The sequence below is a fragment of the Camelus dromedarius genome, chromosome 30 (genome assembly GCF_036321535.1).
Source record: "Camelus dromedarius isolate mCamDro1 chromosome 30, mCamDro1.pat, whole genome shotgun sequence".
Classification (NCBI taxonomy): Eukaryota; Metazoa; Chordata; class Mammalia; order Artiodactyla; family Camelidae; genus Camelus; species Camelus dromedarius.
In genome coordinates this window covers 13,925,732-13,950,721 of record NC_087465.1, presented here as the reverse complement: position 1 = coordinate 13,950,721, position 24,990 = coordinate 13,925,732, and the positions used below count along the sequence as shown (strand labels likewise).

Sequence of the window (24,990 nt, the reverse complement as noted above, 5' to 3'; positions counted from 1 at the left end):
TAGGGTCCAGTTTGCGTCTTATGAAAACCATTCTTTGGGTTTATTAAAGACTTGTCTGTACAAAAAGATCCTAACTTTTCACTTTTGAATTGTGAGTTGGCCAAAATGGGTCGATTCTAAGAAAGCCAATTTCACAGCCCTTTGTGCATAATTTATAGGTAAGGTGATAAAGGTTCAGTTTGTGAATAAAATTATGTTGCTGAAATTCCATTTTCTCCGGCTTTGGCTTGCCTATAAATTAGCCTTTAAGTGTATCATTTTCTTTCTGCATTTTACTTTTATGTTCTTGTTTTGCATCGTCTACCCACATTTAGGTGAATTTTTAGTAATTCCATTACATATTGTGTACATCATGAAGGAAAAAAATGAAATTTGTGCCCACGGATACAATTTCTTTTGGAACATCTAAAGTATTCCTAATGAAACTAGTGAGCAAAAACTTGAAAGGGAGAGTTGGCATTTTATAAATAACATTCCTCTATATTTTTATGGATGATCCCACCTAGACTAGTAAACCAGAAGGTTTTAAGTGTAGAGTGTAACCTGAAGTACATATGGTAACAGTGAAATTTGTGGTTGTCTTTCATTGTGCCAAGGGTATGATGCAGTAGGAAGCAGATGCCCTCGTCTCTTGACACTGTTGCACCAGGATCATTACTTCTTAGTATTTGAAAGTTGTTGAACAAATATATTTAAGAATTTGTTAAATTCTTGGGTCTCAAAGTCTGTTTCTCTGCATTAGTGAGTTTAGGGTCAACAAATCCTGGAGGGAAATCAAGAAAGTTATTTGTAAAAGTGTTAACACGTATACAGGAGTGTGCCAGTGTTTTGCAAGAAATGTAATGTCTTGGTAAACAGTTGGATCAGTGTATTAAAAAAAATTGTACATTAACTTCTAGGTGGAGCCTGAAAGTCTTAAGTTTGAAGTGACCTGTTTTGTTTTACTGCTTTGGTAGGTAAATACAGAGTACAGCCCCCAGTTTTTGTGCACTCAGTATCCTGAAAAGTAGAAGTGGCTTGGAAGAAAATACCTGATTACTGTAATGACGTTGTACAGGTGGCATAGTGCTACTACCTAGGCGTGTGTGGGTGGGGGAGGCACTAAATGGAGGGTTTGGGGAAGTAATAGAAATGACATTCTATATATATGATGGTGGTATTTAACAATGCTGTTTTTTTAAATTAGGTTTTAGAGCAGTTTAAGGTTCAAGCACAGTTTTGAGTGGAAACTATAGCGTTCCCATATACTCCCCTGTCCCCAAACACCCACAGTCTCCCCTACTGTCAACATTAAGTGACACAATTGTTGCAGTCTGTGAATTGACACATTAATTCATTCAATCACCAGAAGTAGAGTTCTTGAAGCTGGTGATAGATAGAAGATTCTGTAGGTGTAGATAGGATAAAGAAGCAAGTGTTCGGGCTGTATGTGTCCTCTGCAGGCATTTGGTTTCAGCCCTGGAAATTCAACTTTGTCCACATAGTTTCCAAATGGGCGTAGAGAACCATAGGATGGGGACATGTAAGAGTTGGGGGGGGGGGGTACCTGGGATTAGGGTAGAGAGCTCTAAAGCAGTGGGGATAAATGTAAAAAAGCATGCTGTCAGGTGGCAATTAATGGCTGTCAAATTCCTAGGGAGTAAAGTGGAATAATCTACTTTCACAGGATGGTGAGAACTAAAAATAGGTATGAGAATATTTTGTGAACCTGTTGAAATGCAACTTAATACCTTATTTTACTTAAAGAACTCACCTCCTAAAAGTGATGTCACTTTACAAGGGTCTAGAAGGCTAACCACCTCTCCAATGGAAATCTGCGTCTTTCAAAGTTCCATCCTTACTAGGTCTCCCCCTTAGCTCTCCTGGTCTCCAAGTTTAGTTGTCTGTTGCACTCACTGGCCTTCAATGGTGTCTGGGCTTACCTTTGAAGTTACTTTGTGGTAAGCAGGAGTAAGTGCTGGCTCTGGAGCCAAACTGCTTGAATTCATATCCAGCTTCCATTTAATAGTTTGGGCCATTTAAATTTCTTCATGTTTCCTTAATCAGCAAAATGGGGGAAATAATGGTACCTAATTTCATAGAGTTTTAGTAAAGATTAAATATGTCAGGTCATGTGAAGTGCTTAGGGCAGTGCCTGGCCCAAAGTGCTAAGTAAATACTGTTTGCTCTGTAACTTGAGCACTTAGACGGGTGTACAGATGCAGGTAGCCTGCTTTCGTGTGTAAGTCTAATGGGCAAGACAGACTTAGCACAAGTGCTACAAGGATGTCTAAGATGTCACAGCCTCTTAAGGTGTCATTGGGGACCACTTCCAGGGGAGATTGACAACTTTCTGGCCCCCCGCTGTCTTTCTTTACAGATTTGGTATCAAACCAGCCAAAACATTGCTCTCGTACACGAGCCTCTCTTCTCTTGGGCAGTAAACTTTGTAAGGCAGTTCTTTTTTTTTCTACCCAGTACCTGACATACAACACAGTAGGTGCTAAGTGTTTTCCTATTGCTGCTGTAACAAATTACCAGAAACCTACATGACTTAAAATACAAACTCCTAATAGTTTTGGAGGTCGGAAGTTCAAAATCAGTTTCACTGGGCTAACTTAAGGGGTCAGCAGGCCTGCCTGCCTTTCGAAGGCTCCAGGGGATGATCTGTTTCCTTGCCTTTTCCAGCTTCTAGAAGTTTTCTTGGCTTGTGGCCCCTTCGTCCATCTTCAGAGTGTAATCTCTGCTTCCATCCTTCCATCATCTCTCTGGCTCTGATCCTCCTGCCTGCCTCTTACATGGACTCTTGTGCTTATGTTGGGCCACCCAGATAATCCAGGATAATTCCCCATCTCAGGTTCCTTAATGTAAGTACCTCTGCAAAGTGTACAGAGGTAGCATGGTCACAAATTCTAGAAGTTAAGGCAGAGAGATATTTGAGAGGGTCATTCTTCGATCTTTATGGCTCCCAGCTGTCTTTTTGCTTGTGCCTCAAGAATGGCAAGCTTCCAGTGTAAGGTTTTGGCACTTGGAATCTTGAGTCTGGAATATTCAGCCCTGAGGTCTGTACTTGGCTTTTTCATTCTGGAAAAAAAGATCTCTGACACATTTCTCCAAATAACCTTGTTTTTCCCATACCATCAGTTACTGTATGAACTAATTGTTCCGTTTACTTGTTATCTGTTGCTTTTCACAGCCACTCAAGGGTTTGAATATACTTTCACAGCCACTATGAGGCTTGAGTCTTAGCTTTCTTTATTTTAACAGAACAATGCCTGGTACATTGTAGGCCCTTTGCTTTGTTGATTGAGTGAATCAAGCATTTTAAAGGCAGTAGCTATTCCATCTCCAGTGTTCACACATTTTAGTCCTTGGGTGTTTGGGTAGGGAGTGGTAAGAGGAGGTGTAGAGGCTAGAATATATACACACATACACACGTATTTTTTTTTCTGGGAAAAATTATATTATACTCAGGAAAAAATAAGTTTTATTGTGTAGGGATAGTAGTTCATGAAAACATGTTAGAGGAATATAGGAGATTGTTCCTACTGTGAGGATTTGAAGTTTCACAGAGGAGGTAGAATTTGGGCACCTGGTGGTAGATAGTGGGATGGGGGAGAGGTGGTAAAAGCCAAGAGGAGGGTTTAGCAAAACTCAAAACAGACCATTTAATAATAAACATTTGATCACATGTACACTTAATCCCACATAATCCTGGGTGGGTGGCTCTTCACTTTGAGTGCAACCCCAGAACTGAATTCTTAATTGGTTTTGGGATGGGCCCCAGACTTTCCCTTTAAATCCTTTGTGTTAGTTTTTAAAGTGCTGCCTAGTCTATTAGGTAAATACACTGCTATCCCCAGTTTTTTAAGATGAGGGGCTAACTTTCCTGACCCTGGAATCACCCAGCTAAGTAGTGGGGCTAGTATAAGGCACGTCTAATTTGAGTTGGTTTCTTAACCAGAGGAGCTAGAGAAGGTTAGAATCCAGCTTAACGAAAAGCTGAGAGCGGTTTCAGGAGTTCTGTGGGATCTGAAACCATTATTACCTGGGCTAAACTTGCAGCCCTTGTGGAAGGGTCAAGAAACGAAGACAAGGTTTAGGAAAATTTGACAGTAAATAGAGGCTAAGACGCTACTGTGTGAGTCAGGCTGCTAGACTTTCTAACTTGGAAGGGGACCCGCACCGAACATCTCACCAAAGAACCTAGACAAAGGAGGCGTGGAACACGGAACTCGCGGGCACGTGAGGGAACCTCGGACAACGACGTCATTACCGACGATTGGGTTGGTCAGGTGTTGCTGGTCCGTACTCATCTGTACTCTGGAGAGCCTGGTTAGTTTGAACCTTTAAAATGCAGCCCAGAGAACTGAACCTCACCAACCTTGTCCAGCTGCCCACTACCCACACTCGTGCCCCACTGACCTTGTGTCACGACTGAGTCCTCTTCACCCAGCCTTGTTCCCGCACCTTCCTCCCACCCCGCCCCCTGCAGCCGTGACCCCGAAGGCGGCGGCACCGTATAGCGTTGTCGAGTGAGTCCCAGCGACCCCGCAGCCGCCCAAGCACCATCCTGGCTTGGACCCTAACTCTCGACCTGATTCCTTGCGGGACGGCGGCCGATGACCGCGAGGCAGGCATCCCGGAAGCTCCGGGCGCCTAGCAACCCGCGCGCGTCGGGCCGGCGGGGCTGAGCGGCGGGCGCGACGCGCTCCCGAGCGTCGCCGGGCTGCCTGCCGCCAAGCATGCTCGCCCCGAGAGCGGCGCCCGAGCGAGCGCGCGGCCGTCCGCCCCGCCCCGCCGCCGCGGCCAGCCCCGCGACTCGGCCCTGCCCGGCCGGGGGCTCGGCTCGGCGCCCGGCCGCCGCTGGCTCCCGCGCTGTCCGCTGCCCCCGCTGTCCCCGCTGACTCCGCTGCCAGAGCCCGAGACCTGGGCGCCGCCGCCGCGGGCCGGGCGCGCGAAGAAGCCCCTTCCCTCCACGGCGGAGCTGCGGGGACAGTGAGTGCGGGAGGCCGGCGGGCCTCGGGGGAGCCCGGGCCACGGACGGGAAGGGGACCTTGCCAGCAAGGACAGGGCTGAAAGGGAGGTGGGTCCCGGAGAGCAGCTGGTCTGGCCTCTTCCCAGGAATGAGAACTAGCCTAGTGATGCTCATGGGTCGCCCCAAGGATTTTCGTGACGCGCTTCCTGGGGAGCTGGCGGGAAGGCGGGGGCTGAGGACCTGACCCCAGGTGGGCGGGTCAGGTGTAGGAGAGGTGCAAATGAAACCCAGGGTAGAGGGCCTGCCTGCCAGGTCTGTGCCTTCCCGTCCTCCCACGTCCTGGGACCGGCAGGCATAATAGCCATCCCTCAAGGACACGCCCTTACAGGTTCGCACTCCGACCCTCCCAGGGTTTAAAGTGAAGAGGGAGTTGAATGTGGTTTTTTTTTCCTTCTTTGACTGCCCCTTTCTCCCGGGTGGAGCAGGGCTTGGGATGCTGACCGTGTTAATCAGATAGCTGGCCGGGTTTTCACTTTTGCATTGTATCAGATTTACCTGTAATTTGTTTATTATATTACTTTTTCTTTTTTACAAGGGGTTAAATATACTAGAGAAGACTTGTGTCATGAAGGTAATCTGCTCTGTTGTACTGGTCATTTCGCCACCACATTTCATAGACATGGAAACTGTGGAGTATCTACCTGTAGACAAATTGAGTTTTGCAACCATTTTCAGGGTATTGTACCCTCTGAAGCACAAGAATCCCTGCCTTTCATCTTTATTGACTTTTTATCTACATTGCTGCTGCTGCTTTTTTTTTTTTTTTTTTTTTTTTTTTTTTTTTGCAGGGGAGAGGTAATTAGGTTCATTTATTTATTTGGTTTTTTAATGAAGGCACTGAGGATTGAACCCAAGACCTCATGCATGCTAAGCATGTGCTCTACTACTTGAGCTATACCCTCCCCCCTTACCTATATTGTTAATGATGAGTTTAAATCTTCCATTACATGGTATTTCTTCAAAAATACTTCCGACATTTCCTTTTTCAAGTTCTTACATTTTTGAAATTCCGTTGTAATACATCAGTGCTTCTCATGCAGACAGCGCGGAAGTATACAGAGTTGGAGTTGAAAGCCCCCTTTAGTTTCTACTCCTTTAATTTCTAACACTTCTTAGACTTGATTTAGTATTTATGCTTCTGTTCTCTTTTCATTTGTTTTCTGATCATCAGTGGAATCATATGGATTCTTTTGAGGAACTGCCTTTTTCACTTAAGATGTGCTGAATGCCTTTCATATCAGTTCTGCACTTTCATATCACTTAGTTCTGCACTATTTCATAGATGTGTCATATAGATGTATGATCATATGGTACAGATGTATCATAATTTATGTAACCATTCCTCTAAGATTGGTTCCAATTTTTCCTTATTACAAACAACGCAACAGTGAACATTCTTACATACGGGAACTGTTCTATAAAGTGAATTCCTTGAAGTAGAATTGCTGGGTCAGATGTTTGTACATTAAAAAATTTTGGTGAAAACTTGCCTTCCAAAAAGCCTTTACTGATTTACATTTCCATCAACAGGCTGTGGTGAAACAAAAAAACAAACAAAAAAACCCCTTGTGTTTATTATTTTAAAACAATTAAATCAATAGCTCCCACTTATTGAATGTTTATTACCTGGTCAGCACTGTGCTGAACACTTTATATGCATTTTAAAATTTAATCCTCACTCACCCTGCGAGAGCCAGCAGCATTGCTATTTTCTTCGTGACTCCATGGTGATGCAACTATTTTTTTTTATGATTGTCCACTTTACTTTTGTTTTTTTGGAGTGGTGGGGAGGAAGTAATTAGGTTTATTTATTTATTCTTTTTCTAAATGGAGGTACTAGGGATTGAACCCAGGCCCTCCTGCTTACTAAGCAGGCACCACACCACTAAGCTGTATCCTCTCCCTATGACCCTATGGTGATGCAACTGTTGAAGGGCAGAGCCAAGATTAGAATCCAGGTTCATTTTACCTCCAGTGCTTGTGTTCCTTGTCACGTCTGAATTCCTGGTCAGTAATTGAGAATTGTGCGTCATGGGTTCTTTGAGGATTAAATGATTAAATTGTGTATTTGGTGTTACAGTATTATTAGCACATAGTTCCTTTCTCTACTCACTCCTGTAGAACTGGATGTGGGCCAGTGCTCCCTGCAGTTCTGGTTCCTCTGGGTCATTTGGCTCTCTAGGCACTCTTTCTGCCTTTTTTTTTTTTTTTTTTTTTAAATCTTCCTGCCTTGCATGTATTTTAAGGGAATCAGGCTTTCTTCTCTCTCTCAAATCTCCTTTGCTAACTTTAATCCAGTCTTTGGCCTTAATTCTCACCCGTAAATAGATAACTCTTAAAAGCTTCATCTGGCAAACAAACCTGTAGTCCTCAATATTCCTATAGCCCAAATCCAGGTAATAAATAGGTCTCCACCTGAATGTTCTGTGCTCATTTTATCTAAAACTGGGCTGCTTGTTGCCCTCCACCCCCAGACTAACACTTTCTTTGAAATTAATTCATGGTTCCATAATTCTCTGGGCGACCCTAGTTCAGGGCCTCAGACAACTTTGACTCTTTTTTTCTTTGCTGAACCTCCTAAATTCAGTCAATCGTCAGTCTTGCGTCATTGGTACTACTCTAACTTAAGCACTCTGAACTATTATATGTAGCCTCTTAACCTGGCCCCAGTCCCTGCCAGCTTAATCTTCCTAAAGCATGGCCATGAATATGCTACACCTCTGTTCTAAAACCCTCATGCCTACTCTCATTTCTACTTACCAAAACCTGTGAGACTTAGTTTGAACATCCCTTGCTCAAAAACAGTAGCAAAACTCTCCTTCCCCAGTCTGGGTATGTCAGCAAAGGCTCTGTTGTACCATAAAAATTTAAACACAGATTTATCATCAATATTTATTGTAACAAACACATTGTTTGTTTACTCGGCTCCCCCTAATAGAGTATATGCTTTGGCATCTCAGTCATTTTTTTGTATTTCAGCTCTTAGCCCAATGAATGACTGGCATTGTGGACAAATAACTAGCTTTCTCAGTGAATCTACAGCTCACCTCTCTTTATGTTTACTTGATGATTTCTTTTGGTTTAGTCAAAGCTAAAAATAGATTATCTTACCACCTGCTGTTTGATGTTTGCACTATTTTCAGCTTTGTTGCTTTTCTATTATAAAAAATATAGGATTTGACATCCTTGAAGATAAATATTTGTATGTATCATTGATTATTCCTTTAGGATAAACTCCTGGAAGTGGAATTACTGGGTCAAAAGTATATAAAATTATAAGGGCATATATATTTCTGGATTGTTCTCTAGAAATATTATACTGATACATCCACTGAAACCTTATGATAGTACCTATTTCCTTGAACCCCATCATACACTGTCTAGTAGTTAAAAAAAATCCTTGCTATTTTCAGAGCAAAAGTTATAGCTCAATATTTTGCTTTTATTTGGGTACTGGTGAGGGAGAACTTTTATTGACCATTTGTATTTTTTCTGTAATAAGTTATCTGTTCTTTAATAAATACACTCTCTTTAAGATCACTTTCTTATTGATTTTTAAATGTCTTTATATACCAAAGAAATTGAATCCTTCAATTCTTTATGTCATCGTTTGAAAAGTTATTCTGGGACCTTCTGAGCAGTGTGGCAGAGGGAGCTGACATGGAAGAAACTCCATTCTGCTTCAATGTATTCCAAATGTTGGGTAAAGAATAGGAAGATAGTTTATGGCTATGTGGCTGAGCTAGGGACCAAGAGGAGGAGATCCCCAGGTGCCGGAAGTGAAGGAAAGCTCACACAGGAAGGCACTGTTGAGCATCTGCTGGAAGCTGGGAGTCACAAAGGAGCACTGTTCTAGTTACTATGGCTGCGTAACAAACTTCTCCAAAACTCAGTGGTGCAAAACAACCATTGATTGTGCTCCTGGGCTCTGTGGGACAGTGCAGGAATTCGGACAGTGCACGGCAGGGACAGCTTGGCTCTGCTTTACCATGCCTGGGGCCTCAGATAGAAGATTTGCACACTTGGGGCTGGAATCACCAGCGGGCTCATCCACTCCTATGTCTGGTGGTTGATCCTGGCTCTGGACTGAGACCTTAGCCGTAGATGTCAGATGGAACCTTTCTACAGTGGCCTCTTCCTAGCACCTAGCTCCCTCACAAAATGGTGGCTGGGTTTCCAGCGTCCCGAGATGAGCCAGTGGAAATCATATCACCTTTTATGACCTAGCCTTGAAAACCACAGTGTCACTTCTGCTGCATTGTACTGACCGAGGAAATCAGTTTCAGGGAAGGGAACACCGACCTCACCTCTTGACAGAGAAGTGTCAACATCACATTGAAGGAAGAACATGCAGACATGGATATGTATTAGTGCATCCTTCTTTGGAAAACACAACCTGCCACAAGTACCTTGACACAGAGGTAACTAGAAAAATACCCCCCATTGGCCTGAGGTGGCTCTGAGGAAGCTTACCATCCACTTGAACTGTGGTAGGAAGGAGTCAGCTTCTAGACGTGAGAGCATCACACCTTGCGCTGGCTCAAGTCCGAGGTCTGAAGTCACATTACTGCATGGTCCAGGGACTACAGCCTAGGAAATGGGCATACTAATCCATCTGATTCCTCTGAAGCCCAGGGCCAGGCGGAGAGCAATGGGAAGTCTGTCCTGGGGAGGCTACAGCTCAGTGGTAGAGTGTGTGCTTAGCCTACATGAGGTCCTGGGCTCAATCCCAGTCCCTCCATTAAATACATAAAAAAAACTAATTATCTCCTCTCCTAAATAAATAAATAAATACTTTTAAAAAAAAGAAGAAGAAGAAAAAGCCTATACAGAGATGTACAGCAAGGTTTCCATAGCTCAGGGAACACTGGACTCCTGTAGACAGCAGTCTCTCTAGAGACGAGCTCACAGTCCAAGTCTACAGATCACATAAGGAAATGAACCACAAGGAGGGAGACTTGGCAGATGCAGCAAATGGGAGATTTGTGCCCCCAAACTGAAAATAATAAACATCTTGGGAAAAAGCTTTAATTTATAGTATTCAAGGAGGTGAACGGATGGAGACTGCAGGGCAAGCATGGAACAGTATGAATGAGAACAGGAGACCCCGGGGCTGCACATGCACCCTGAAGGAAGAGAGGGAGAGGCACTGAGTCATGCCAGGTATTGATTCTTGGCTCGTAATCGTCATCACCGTGATTATTATGATGATAGCACAGCTGTCGTTTGTTTCCGTGTATAAAGATACCTGACTCTGCTCTGAACTGAAGATTCTTTGAGAATTCAGACACTGTATTAGGCATTTAGTAAGATGCTTTTCTTAAATTAGCTTTAAACTTCACCGTACCTCTGTAAGGCAGAGAGTATTATTCCCTAGGTAGGGAGACAGAGGCATGGAAAAGTTAACAAGGAAGTAATTGGGTTTTTTTTCCATTCAGGATTGGGTGACAGGAAGAGGGCAGTAACAGTGGGCTCTGGGATGTAGAGGTGGATGCAGATATATTGGAGAAGCCATTGCTTCTACATTTCTTCATTTCTTAATTCACAGGCTGAGGGTTCTTAACTCAGAGAATGCTTAAGTAGCTCTTCCAGTGAGTTGACTGTTTAAACACAAATTGGCAAATTAACTCCTTTTGGGTAATGGGAGATACTTGTGTCCAGATGGGAACTTTGCATATAGTTTTACAAATTGCTTTTTGTAACATTTTGCATGTCTCTTATTTTTAATTTTGTTAGAGCTGAATCTTAATACTTTTTAAATTCCCTTGTCCATCTCTCTTCCCCCCTAAAAAAAGAGAATTTGATAAAATTAATAGTTTTTTGTTGTCGTTCCCTGTTATATACACATTAGAGGAAAACCATTTAACCCTCCCAAACCTCAAGTTGTTTAATTCAGAAATTAGGAGATTAGGTCTCTTACAGTTGTGTAAATCAGTGATTTCTGTTATATCAGTCCTTAATTCTCAAGTAAGAATCTCAATTCAGACAGTAATAAGATATTCTTTTTATACAGATATATAGACTTGACTGAAAAAAGAGTGATTAATAAAGTTTCAATGACTTTCACTTACCTCCTTCCTCATTTTTAGATTTTCATTTGGGGATGTAGTCCAGAAAGTCTTCAATAAGAATGAATTTCTCCTGCAATGACTGAGGTCGTTTTTTAAAATAGTCTTAAAATAGTTGTTTTTCATTTCACTGAACAATTATGTTATCCATCACTAAGAAATTAAAGATCTTCTTGATACTATAGGTTCCTAATGAAAGTTCCTATATTAACCTAAACAACTTTCATTAACATACTAGTCTACATTGACAAGTCAGTCGTATATCTTACCATTCCTCCCTTGAAGGGAACATATCTTTTTTTCTGTTTTTTAAAAAATATTTAGTCTTTTTACTATGATGTACCCAGCTGTTGTTACAGTTTTTCAGGTAATGCAGGGATCTGAAACTGATAGTGTAACTTCAGTGTGTTCTATCTCTGTTCATAGGCACCTCCTACCTTCTTAGCACTTTCAAAAATACAGATAGATTTAACTGGTATAGATAGATCTAGTTGGAGGGCACCTTTTATTAACATTTTGTTTAAGAATTCTGTTTTTAAACCATGTACGTAGAGTTCTGAGTAGTGTTAATCTTAAAAGAAAAATCTAATAAAAGCTAAAGCTTTTTTAAATTGTGATATAGTCATTTTACAGTATTTTGTCCATTTCTGGGGTACAGCACAATGTTTCAGTCATACATATGCATATATTCATTTTCATATTCTTTTTTCATTATAGGTTATTACAATATATTGAATATAATTCCTGTGCTATGTATCATAAACTTCATTTATTTTATATATAGTAATTAGTATCTGCAAATTTCAAATTCCCAATTTATCCCTGTAAAGTATCCTTTATTTTTCTTTTCCCATTAGAATTAGGTGGTGACCATGTTTTCAGGAAACATAGGATCAAAAATTTTTTTAAATTTCAGCACATTCTTTAAGTTGTACATTATTCTTGCAGCTGTAGGTTTTTCTCCCCCCTAACTTATTATGGAAAATTTCAAACATACACAAAAATGTAGCTATTATACATGATCCCTCATATATTCATTGTGTAAACTTTTTCAAAATACTCAGTTTTAAGGAAGTTTTTCTTAACCTTGTTTGACACCAGGCGTTGATTGTTAGTCCCTTGGTTGCTTCTTCTGTCCTGGTAGAGAGGCTTCTAAGAAGGAGAGGATGGTGTGCCTTGGAGCTGAAAGAAAGTTGTCTGGTCATCTTCACCTCTACAAGTGCAAGGGGAGAAAAGTTCTTAGATGGGGTCCTGGATTGTGATTTGGAGAGTCCTCTTAAGACTTTGGAAATTATAATTTACTCCGTAGTTTAGATTTGTTGTCATTTTTATGATTGTTGTTGCCCTTATGTTTGTTTTGTTTTCTCAAGTCTTTAGCAATAAATCCTATGAAATCAAGAGAATTCAAGAGCATCAAAGAAAGAATGAACTCTTCTTTCTTGTTGCTGGGAAGGAGGATCAACCGCAAGTATAGAGTGGTGGCAGCGTTGGAGAATAACGGGAGCAATGTGAGCCTCTTAGCGGGCTCAGAGCCAGAGGACTGGCAGCTCTGATTGGAGATGCCCACTGAGGTTGTGGCTCTCCCTTTCTCTTCCTGTCCCTGATGGGCGTTTCCTAGTGCTTTTCACCCCGACTCTGCAGCCCGTAACTCTCTGGTTTCCACTCTTTAACTGCCAACACTGCCATTTCAAAGCAGACCCAAGATCTCCTCCCCAAATCCAAAGACCTTTCCCCCTTTATTTTTATCCCATTTTCTCATGTCACAACGAATAATGTCTCCAGGACCTGATGCAGCTGTCTCCTTAGGCACGGCCTTCCTGGGAGACATTCACTTCTCACCACGACCCCACCTCTGAGGCTACTTTATGTTGCTCTCCATCCCTCCTCCCCCTTCATCTTTCCTCTTTTCCCTCTTCCTTGTTTTGTTCCTTTTACTCCTTCTTCCCTTTCCTCTCCCACGTTCTCATCTTTCCCCTCCTTCCTCGTCAGTGAGCCTCTAAGCGCTTGGACACACGCACACACGTGCACACACTCCAACTATATGAAACTACGTTCCTGAGCTATGTTGTCGCTCAGCTCGCAGTCCTGTTCCCACCCCCACCCCCCTCCCGCCAGCTTTCTGCTTTGTTAGCTTCCCTAACGCCCGAGACCGGATTACCCGTCTCTCCTGCGTGCCCCGTAGCACCCTGTTTCCCCATCGTAGCACTTATCACACTACATTATTTGTTCCGCTGTCTGTGTTTCTTTGTGGACTCCGAGCTCCCCCAGGGCAGGGACTGTTTTACCAGGGTTTTCCAATGCCTTGTGCAGTCCTTGACAGAGAATCAACCTGCAGCAAATCATATTTTGTATGAATGAATGAGCACAGCTGAATCTGGATGTTCATAACCTTTTTTGTTGGGAAGATTGGAGGAATGAACAAATGCCCACCAAGGAGGATGGCCGTAGGCATTCAGGTAGTTGTACCTGGAGCGGTGGTTGTCTTCTCCGAGAATGGGGGCGGAGTCTTGCTCATGGTTGCACTTTCTTCAGAGGCTGGTAATGCCTTGCACATCATACACACAATATATATAATTGACTATATAGTAAATAAGCTGGATGTATGATTAGTTATTCTCCTGTGTCCATGTTTAGACTAAAAGCAATGGCTATCTTGGGGCTATGTTTATTTTCCATGGAGCATAGAAATTATCGTTTTTTCAGGCACAAATGCATTTTGTGATGGTAATAATTTCTAAACTTTAATTTTATTGTGGTAAAAACACGCTATGAGATTTACCCTCTTAACAGATTTTTAAGTGTACAGTAGAGTATTGTTATCTACAGGTACAATGTTGTACAGCAGATCTCTGGAATGCATTCATCTTGCATAAGTGAAACTTTATAACCTCTGATTAGCCCCTCCCCGTTTCCTCCCCCATCCCAGAGCCTGGCAACTACCATTCTACGCCTCTATGAGTTTGACTATTTTAGATGCCTCATACACGTGGACTCGTGAGGCATGTCATTCTATGACTGATTTATTTAGCATAATGTCCTCAAGGTTCATCCATGTTGTTTCATATTTCACCATTTCTTTCTTCTTTTATGGCTGAATAATATACCATTGTATATCTATACCACATTTTCTTTATCCATTCAGCCACTGATGGACATTTAAGTTGTTTCCACATCCTGGCCATTGTGAATAGTGGTATAATGAACATGGGAGTGCTAGTAACTCTTTGAGATCTTTTTTTTTAATTTATTTTTTAACATTTTTTATTGATTTATAATCATTTTACAATGTTGTGTCAAATTCCAGTGTAGAGCACAATTTTTCAGTTATACATGAACATACATATACTCACTGTCACATTTTTTTCTCTCTGAGCTGCCATAAGACCTTGTGTATATTTCCCTGTGCTATACAGTATAATCTTGTTTATCTGTTCTACAATTTTGAAATCTCATCTATCCCTTCCCACCCTGTAACTCTTTGAGATCTTGATTTCAATTCTTTTGGATAAATCCCCAGAAGTGGAATTGCTGGATCTTATGGTAGTTCTCTTTAATTTTTTTGAGGAATCTCCATACTATTTTACATAGTGGCTGCACCATTTTGCGTTTGCACCAATAGTGTATATGGGTTCCAATTTCTCTATGGCTTCACCAACACAAAAATTTTTATAATAGGTATCATAGCAGGTGTGAGGTGATAGCCCGTTGTGGTTTTGATTTGTATTTCTCTGATGTTTAGTGCTGTTGAGCATCTTTGTACGTACCTGCTTGCCATTTCTATGTCTTCTTTGGAGAAATATCTATTCAAGTCCTTAACCCATTTTTTTTTCTTTTAAAAAATTATTTATTTATTTATTTATTTGTTTATTTATTTGAAGTGCAGTCAATTACAATGTGTCAATCTCTGGTTTTAGCCCATTTTTAATAGGGTTTTTTTAAATTATTGTTTTTCTTTTGTTTGTTTTTGCTGAGGAGTTCTAGGACTTCCTCTTATCAGATAAATAATTTGCAATTGTTTTCTTCCATTCTGTAGGTTTTCTTTTCATTCTGTTGATTGTTTCCTTTGCCGCACAGAAGCTTTTTAGTTTGTATAGTCCCACTTGTCTGTTTTTGCTTTTGTTTCCTGTTCTATCCATATAACTTGCCAAGACCAATGTCATGAAACTTTTCCTTATGTTTTCTTCTAGAAATTTTACAGTTTCAGGTCTTAGGTTTAAGTCTTTAATCCATTTTGAGTTAATTTTTGTGTGTTTTTGCTTTGTTTCCTGTGCCTTTGGTGTCATATCCATAAAATCATTGTTAAGAAGAATATCTTGAAGATTTTCCCATTTTCTTTTTCCTTTTTTTATGTTAAATATAATAAATTCTTTTCTCTCTCAGTTTTGAGATGTGACTGACACACAGCACTGTAAAAGTTTAAAGTGTACAGCATAATTCTTTGACTTACATACGTCTTGAAATGATTATCACAGTAAGTTTAGTAAACATCCACCATCTTATATAAACACAAAATTAAAGAAATAGAAGAAAAAGTTTTCCTTGTAATGAAGACTCTTAGGATTTACTCTCTTAACAGCTTTCATATATAACGCATAGCAGTGTTCATTGTATTTATCATGTACATTGCATCCTTAGTACTTATCTTATAACTGGAAATTTATACCTTTTGACTGCCTTCATTCAATTTCCCCTCTCCTCAGCCTCCGCCTCTGGTAACCACAAATCTGCTCTCTCTTTCTATGCGTTTGTTTGTTTGTTTTTGATTGCTTTGGCTAGCACTGCCAGTACTATGTTACATAGTTGTGAGAGTGGGCATCCTTGCCTTGTTGCTGATCTCAGAGGAAAGCTTTCAGTTCTTATGATTGATTACGATGTTCACTGTGGGCTTTTCATATGTAGCCTTTTTTATGTTGTGATAATTTCTGTCTAATTCTAATTTGTTGAAAGTTTATCTTTTTATCATGAAAGCATGTTGAATTTTATCAAATGCGTCTATTGAGATGATCCTGTGATTTTTAATCTTTCATTCTGTACTTATTACATCCCTAATACTTATTTATCTTATATCTGATATATTACACTCATTAATGTTTTATATTGAACCATCCTTGCATCCCAGAGATAAATTTCACCTTGTCATGGTGCATAATGGTAATATTTTTGAAAGACTCCTAAGCATTCCATTGTCTTGTACATAATAACTTGCTGTTGGACTTAAAATTTTTTTTAATTGCCAAATATCTATAACCTTGAAATTGAAAGAATTCATTAAAATATTAAAAAAAAATTTAAGAGTCTACTTATTTTAGCTGTATTCTTAAAAGCCTCTTGCTTTAAAATCCCAAGAATATATATTTACAAGTTATAAGTGAACTTTTTATTTAAATCTATATTAGTACTTAATTTGTATGATGGAAAACAAATTAGAAAAATGTTTATCTGTGAAATACCTTTTCTTTTGTTTTGTACCTGTGTCCTGGATCTGGTGCAGCATCTCACCTTCATCAGTACTGTTAAAAGAAGAAGAAAAAATGCCGGTGCTATCTCCTGACATCAAATTTGAGACTTCTAATGTTGCCAGAAATTCCCTTCGCAGTTGTTTTCTTTTTGAGAGTAGTTGGAGGAAAGCAGTTTTAGAAACACAGAAGATGAGGAAAGGTAACTTCATTTTTACTCTTATTTTACTTAAGAAAATATAGAAATAGTGCCTTGAATTTACAGGTACTTTTTTAAGTAATCAAGAGAAATTAAATGATTTCTGTAATATTTATGTAAGGATAACACCTTAGGCTTGTGGAAAAGAAAAACGGAAGCAGATTAGAATTAGTGTACTTACGATAATTCAGTAACTCGTAATGGGAACACATTCTAAAAAACTACTCTTGATATCAGTGTAACACTATCTCTGTTGGATCATACTTTTTTCATAAATAGTGTTTGCTTTTATATACCTCAAGTTGTTGTTTATATTTTAAGAAACCCGAATCTTTAACAGCACCTTTCTGTTTTAATAATTCTAACCAAAACTTTAAATTTTTGAGTGAGTTATGTGGAAAGTACCTTACATCTGATAGTTGCTCAAAAGACTAATTTGAGAACTTTTGATTTGTATACAAATGTAATAGCTTTCTCCCTTAATTTCAAATTATAATTGCATTTCTTGTTTATCCTGACTTCTGCCTTCAGCTTTATTAATGGAGAAATAATTCTTGAAAAGAGCAAAATTTAAACTCCCCAGCCACTTCATCATTCTTGGTTTCAAGTGTGTTGCTGTGTTTTTTTTTTTTTTTAATGTTTTCACTAGATTCTCATTAAAGGTACTCAGAAGACACCAGATTATCTGTTCTCCTACCTCTAAATGTAAAGCTAAAAGGAGACTCTCCATGATTTTTGATCAAGAGAAACTTTTTTTTCCCAAAAGAGAATAACCAGAAGTTGCAAAATAGCACCTTGAGCATTTACTATAACTCAAGTCGCATTAAATACTATTTCTATTGCTGTGCTAGACTTGCTTAGCAAAGAAAGCTTGAAAAATAATGCTCAATGTTTGAAAATCACCCAAACCTTTCATCTTGTAATCTGATTTTTCCCTTTACTGTCTTCATTTTGAAGCTAAAAAAAAAAAAATTGAGAACCTCTTCTACCAGTGATACAGGAAGAAGTCCCCTCTGAGTGCTTCAGATGTTGCTGTTCATAGGTTTGGTGTGGAACTTTGCAGAGAGAGAATTAAAAATCAATGCCTGAAATAGAGTTCTTTTCTCTTTCATTGCTAGTTCCGATAATCATGTATTTGTACTTCTTGATTACGCAAAAGTGGGAAGATAAAAAAAATTTAAAACAGCAGATATTGCAAGACTCCTGAAAGTGCTTTTAAACCCTATTTCATTGTGAATGTTTCCAGTGTTCTGGGAATTCTAATTAAATAAAAATGATGAAGGCAGAGGACAGTGACAACTGTGGAGGATCTGGAAGTCCTTCTTTGTTCTAACTCTTAGCCCCTTAATCAGCTTTTCCCTACAGCCCCCATACTAGGAACTGAAAGGTCTTCTCTTGGTAAAGATGCTAGATCAATTACAGTAGCTTAATTTTTGTTCTTAATGACTGATTTAGTATATTTATTATGCATTTTAGTATATAGTAAAAGAAGTTATATATGTTTAACCAAGAAATAATACAGATGATCATTTATGATACTGTTTTTAATTAGAATACACCACAGCATTTGGTCTAGAAGAGTTCAAAGAATGTATCAAAATGCCATGTTTACCAGGATTGCAAAATTGCCCCAAAAGTGTAAGTTCCACTCCACTAGAGGTTCGTAAAAGACTCCTGCGTGCTGATACCAAGATGCCTCCTGTCAGGTAAGTCCTCTCTATTTGATGCTCTTTTGTTGAATATTGATTTGTAGTAACAGTGCTGAATATAGAGGTTTTTCTGGCTAGTGAATCTAATTCTTTCTTGCCTACTATTTTTTTGCACAAAGGATTTAGTTTTTTAGATCTAAATTAGCAGTTTTACTCAGTTTGACCAGTAGGTGGTTTCTCAGTTTTCAAGTGACATTTCCAGAAAGGATTTAAGGACTTCGTTAAAAAAAAAAAAAAAAAAAAAAAAGTCTTTATTGCCCTAAGTGTAAATAGCTCATGAGAATACTGGAATTTTCAGCAATAAAAATAAATGAAGACTCCCTGCAATATGAGCAGGTGTCTGTACCCTAAATACAGAACCTTGTGTTTCTAGTTTGACTGAAGTGGTGTGAGGGCAGAGTATGAATGAGAGGTCAGCCTAATGAAGACTTTGCTTGGCTCTCGGATGAAATGAGTTTGTCAGCCAAAAAATCCCACTGACTTTGAATACTGGCACTTAAAAACATTATGATAAACACCTTTCCTACTATAAATTAGACTTCTTGACATATCACTGAAAGAAAACTTCCTTTGGGGGTGGATAGAGCTCAGTGGTAGAGTACATACTTAGCCCGCATGAGGTCCTGTGCTAAATCCCCAGGACCTCCATTAAAAATAAAAATAAAAAAAAAACTTCTTTCTCCAAAAAGATCTATAAATTAGTAAGACAGTCTCATATTCCTATTTGGTTTCTGCTTTGATTTATTTACTCATTCATCAAGTATTTATTAAATGTCTGGAACTAGTTCACTTAGCCAGCCTGAAAAAAGACAAAGGATTTATAGCAGTCTGAGTTGCAACTCTGTTTAGCAGAGGATATATATTTTCATATTATCTTCTGCCATAATGAGCTTTAAAGTCATTTAGTTATACATAGCACACACGTATTGGAATTTCAGAATATATTTCTTGAGTTTTCCACTAGTATTATTGGTCTTGTTAATTACTCTTGAAATTTTGGTAATTTAAAAAGAAAACTAGAATATGGTAAAAATGAAAAGTTGTGTGTAATTTATATCTAAATCATGAAAGTAAGTAAGAATGCAGAAACTTGGGGGAAAAAGATAAACAATTATTGGATAATTTGCCCATCCTAACATATCCATTTTTATTGTTGAGTGTTCTCTTCTGTCCTCCTTCATTTTCATGGAACTTTAAATTGTGATTTGGGTGTACTTAAAATTTTTTTATTCTGCCCTTTTTTTTACTTAATATTACATGTATACATTTTTTTTTCATGTCACTGCACAATCTTCAGACTGACTTTGCTGGCCATGTATGCTGGCCATAGTTTATTTAACTGGTTTTGCCAATAACACCATAATGAACAACTGTATACATAAAGCCTTTCCCATCGTTTTTTAATAATATCCAAGGACAGATTGTCAAGCTATAGAAATATAAAAAGCAAAATTACTCTTTCTGAAGTGAGAGTATAATGAAATAGGCAGAACCAGAGATGGAAGAAGAGAGAGAGATTTGCCAGTAGGGTTGATGGTAGCAGTTAAACAGAAGGGAAAGCAGGGATGGAGAAAGGAGAGAGACCATCAGAAACATGAATATGAAACCTGCTAAGGACAGTGAGTTTCCATCATTACTGAGACACCTATGTCCCTGACACTCAGCTCACTCTTGTCTTTCTCACCGGAAGTCCCAGTGCCCTTTGAGAAGAGTGGGGGTGAAAGTGTATAGGGCTGCCTATGGCCATGGACTTGTCTCAGTAGAGACCAGCCTTGTCTCCCTTCTTGCAGTGCATGTGATCATCTCGAGACTGAGACTTGGAAAGTACCCCCTGAATCAGCCCATTCTGCCTCTAAGTTTTAAGTCTTCATTTTGCTTCCTGCTGTTTTTACTCTATTTCAGTTTTTTTTTTTTTCATTTGCAACTTGGCTGTTTGTGAAATGATTCCTCAACATTTTCCATTGACTTGAGAGTGAATTTACTGAAGTCAATGAAGGGTAATTTGAATACATTATATTCATGTTACAACAAGTGTTCTTGAGGTACAAAGGGGAAGATGGGTGGCCAAGTGCCACGATGTCTATGGAGTGCTTGGCAGACGTACACATCAGCTCTTTTCCCTGTCCCTGAAATGAGTGTCTTTATTTTAGCCATTCTAGTGAGAACATGTCGAGTTGCCTGCAAGTGTTTTATTCTCCTCTGCATATTGCCCAGCGCCCTGTGAAAGAACAGTCTTGGCAAAGCAGGGAAGTACCAACTCTTACTGTCTTGTATACAACCCCTTGTCCTCTTTTTCTTTTTTTATCTCCATATGTGGATATGTGATTTTAAAACTCTGATAAAAGTTGAATGTGTTTTTAAATTTCTTTAGTGATAAAATTTTCCAGTGACTCTCAAGGCATCCTTTGGTAATAAAACTGCAAGTAGTCCTCAAGGGGAAGTGCATTTAAAAGTTATAGCTGAGCTCTGAAGTTTAATATAGTTGCAAGAAATCTGGAATTCTTCTGGGTTATCTCACCCCACAGCAGACTCAATCGTGACATGTTTCTTCTAAGAACCTCCTCACTATCTAGGTCCATTCCAGTAGGAATGAAAGTTAATTATGACAAAACTCAGACTGTGGTGATTAATAGGTAAAAAGAGCACAGATAAGTGATAGTTGGTATCTGGCATCTCAAGATAATTTAATTTAATCTTGATTCCTTTCCTTTAGCATTCCCTGAATCATAATTAGTGATAAGATAAAGGCAGAAAAAGTTAGACATAACACTCATCTGCTGCTAAAATTTATTAGCAAAAACTGAGATACTGAGTTGGGTCATATCTGCTTCTGATTGGATTATTTATGATGGATGGATTAATGTTTATTTAATTTCCATTTGATGTCCCTCCACAAGTGAATTTCACTGAAAGTGTGCTTCTTGTCTCTTACTGTATGTTAAAAAATTAATGTACCCTGGATTTATATAAAAATGATTTTATGATAATGTATCATTTTAGGATAAAGAAGACAAAGGCAGCATGTACTGTGGTACCACTTAAGGAGAAACCAAAAGGTAGGCTGGGGCATCTTTTTCTCCTACCACATGTCTTAGTAAAAGTGTGGAGTACTTACCGTTCTTTCCATTGACATAATTATCTGTTTTGTTGATGCTTCTTTTAAGCTTTGTTCATTTGATAAACTTAGTGGATGTTGTGTTCAAAATATACATACACAATCATCTCATGTTGGAGGATGGAGGGAAGGTAAAGTGCCCACTGAACTGAGAAGGTATCTTGAGACCGAAAACCGAGGCAGGCAGCTCCATGTATCAATGGATCAGTTTATTATATGGTAACTTACTCTCAGGGTGGGATGGGGTGGACAATGATCTGGAAGCATTTGTAGCTGCATTCCACACACCGAGGGTCCGCTGGGACTTTATAGTTAACATAGGTATGGGGGTATGTGCTTAGAAACAGGAAGTGCATTCCTAAATCAAGATTTATGAATGGGTAACCAGTCTCATGGGCACCAGGAAGGTCTTCATCATTATTTGGAGGCCAACAGAGCGTAGTGTCCACCTGGTCCCAAGGATTATCAAACAGTATCTATTAACTCCGAAGCCCTTGATGACAGAGAAGTGATTTACCACACAGTACAGTCCTGGGTAGGGTCAGTGGAAGGACAGGAGGAACTGTGTGGACCCAAGATGGCGTCAGCCATGCTAACAGCCATGCCTCCCAGGGCCCTGGATAGGCCTCCATCATCTCTCACGTGGGCCTCTGCAGAGCCTGGAAAATGGTCTTGCTTCGAGTTTCTGACCTTGGAAATCCTTCAGCACTACAATATAAGCCTAAAATCATGGCCCTTAATCATATTACTCCCTTCTTCAAAAACGACGACTCCTTGTTACCCACAGACTCAAGTATGAACTCCTTAGCTTGGCCCTGAACTCTTTACCATCTTCCCCTAACTTTGCTTTCTAGTCTTATCTTCTAATTAAGTCTTTCATGAACCTGTGTGCAGATAATATTCAACTACAAAAACCTATCTATATGCCAACAGTTTGTGTTCCAAAAAACTACTCCATGGTGACTAAGAGGGTTTATAGCACCAAGGAGCATTTTCCACTTATTTAGAGTATGAGTTTGAGATGATCACGTGATTTTCTGTTTAATTTTTTAATGTGAAGAATAACATTTGTAGATTTTGTAATGTTAAGCCACTCAACATTCTCTGAATACTCTCATTTAAGGAATGATGTATTATGTTTTTTGTGCACTGCCGTATTTAATTTGCTAGCATTTTATTATTGTTTCTTTTTAACTGTGTTAATGAGTGAGATTACCACTAATTTTCCTCTTTGTCCTTTCTTTGTCTGGATTCTCTGTAATGGATTGGATTGTAATGGTCTCATGGCATGAATTGGGGAGTATTCTGCTTTTTCTATTCTCTGAAGTATATGATCTAAAATTGGGATGACCTCTGATAGAATTCATTTGTAAAATCATTTAGATTACTTGTTTTCTTTGGAGGAATCTTTTAGTATTAATTCAGGCATTTTAATTTTAGGACTCCTGAGGCATGCTAATTCTTCAATCAATTTTGGTAAGTTACATTTCTAGAATTTTTTGCATTTTGTCTACATTTTCAAATGTATTGGCATAAATTTTAGTCTTTGCCCTCTCTGTACTTCTAATATTACTTATTTGGGCCTTCATCTTTTTTCCTTAATTAATCTAACCAATGGCTTTCCTTTTTTATTAGTCTTTTATTGAAGAATTCATTTTTTAAGAAATCTTTCTTATTGTAAGTTTGTTTCCTATTTCATTGATTTCTCCTCTTTTCTGTATTATCTTCTTTCCTTCATGTTCTTTGGGCTTATTCTTTTCCTAATGTATATCTTATTCCTAGCTTATTAATTTTTAGTCTTCTTTTCTAACACAGGAATTTTAGGGTATAAACCTCTCTATGTACAACTCTTGCTGCATTGCACAAGTTTTATAATATTTTCTTGATCGTTTAGTTACAAGTATTTTTAATGTTTATTGCAATTTCTTTTTTGATGGATGAATAATTCAGAATGTGTGTATATATTTCTAAATAGTTGAGAATTTAAAAATTTATCTTATTGTTAAAAATGTATCTTCTTTCCCTCTACTCTCTCTCTGAAATTTCTACTCACATTACACACCCAAATAAAATAAAACAAACAAAACATAACAACCACACTGGAGAATTTTTTTTGGCACTTGAAACTGAAGTTACATAATAGTATTTTGAAACAATATGGATCAGTATTTTATTTTCAAAGGCTGTATGTTTCTAAATAAAAGTATTACACATATTCACATGTTTAGAGTAATATGTTGTGATTATATGGGAACTTTGAATTGGATGGATCTGGGTTTAAATCCTGCCTCTAACAACTTAAAAAAAGTTTTTTGAATCTGTAATCCAAGGTAGTACTAGTCATGAGCTTCACAGTATTTTTGTGTGGATGAGAAAGATCATTCAATAAATGTTATCTATCATTATTATTATTATTACTACTATTACCATTCTATCATAGAAGCTTTATTAATGCTGTTTTAGCTTTACTGAATGCCTTATTTCACTTTGTAGTTTCACTCTTATTTCACTTAGCATTTTTAAGAAATGGGTTTATTTGGAGACAGTAATTTGATAAGCATATCAGGTATGAAGTGAGTTAATTATTTATGGAGATTGTGCCTTTTATTTTGGAATAAATTCCACAGCCACTCATGTTTTAAGAAGTGTGCTACAGACTCAGATTTAGTTTTATATAATTAAATACAAGCATTTCAGCATTTTTTATTTAAATATTTTTTGAGGTGATTTGCCATCCCAACCACTTTAGAAAGTTAAGTAGCTCTCATTTCTACCTCAGAGAATGTGTCATATGAAGAACTAGTGGTGTTTAATGGTCATTTGAGGAGTAGGTATTTTGTTTGTACTGTGTTTTAGAGAATACCATTCACGTGTGCTTAATTATAATAGTCGGGATTTTCTTTTTCTTTGCAGGTTCTGGCTTCAGCGATCCTCTCTCTGGAGCACCATCTCAGTACTTACAGAGACTTTCCAAAATGGCCATATTGGAGTATGACACCATTCGTCAAGAAACAACCAGAAAATTAAAAAAGAGCAAGAAACAGGAGCCTCGAGACTGCTGATTATCACGCAGTGGGATGCTGTCTTCACTGACTTTTCAGGTTTATATTTTTCCTTTCTTTTACTTTTTTCTTTTTTTGATATGCAGTATGTTGTGCAATGATTTACATAAAAATGGAAATGTAAATAGGAAATAAATATTTTGTTATATACGGAATATGTTGTATTTTGTTAACCTTACAAAGAGATATTTAAGTTATTGTTTGTATGGTTTTTAGATGGGAACATAAGCATAAGGAAAATTACATTCCATGAATTTTATGCACATTGATTATCTCTTTCAATTCCATTTGAGAAATGTTATTTGAGTGGCTGTCTGTACAATGAGTTTTGCTAGAATCTGCAGAAGATGCAACAGTGAGTCCT

At 38.6% G+C, this 24,990-nt stretch overlaps 1 protein-coding gene across 5 annotated transcripts; it reads left to right on the top strand.

Annotated features, from left to right (window-relative positions):
- Positions 1-4,921: 4,921 nt before the first annotated feature.
- On the top strand, positions 4,922-24,781 carry C30H8orf89 (chromosome 30 C8orf89 homolog). 5 transcript variants are annotated; one of them, XM_064480881.1, is made up of 7 exons: positions 4,922-4,977; positions 16,577-16,743; positions 18,293-18,446; positions 20,600-20,696; positions 21,451-21,505; positions 23,005-23,040; positions 24,478-24,781. In XM_064480881.1, exons 2-7 carry the CDS (start codon positions 16,617-16,619, stop codon positions 24,624-24,626), a joined length of 618 nt encoding a protein of 205 aa, XP_064336951.1. In that variant the 5' UTR covers positions 4,922-4,977; positions 16,577-16,616; the 3' UTR covers positions 24,627-24,781. The 5 variants fall into 5 exon arrangements, with proteins under 5 accessions (XP_064336951.1, XP_064336950.1, XP_064336949.1 ...); XM_064480880.1 differs by lacking the exon at positions 4,922-4,977 and adding an exon at positions 5,006-5,065; XM_064480879.1 differs by lacking the exon at positions 4,922-4,977 and adding an exon at positions 11,886-13,541.
- Positions 24,782-24,990: the final 209 nt, after the last annotated feature.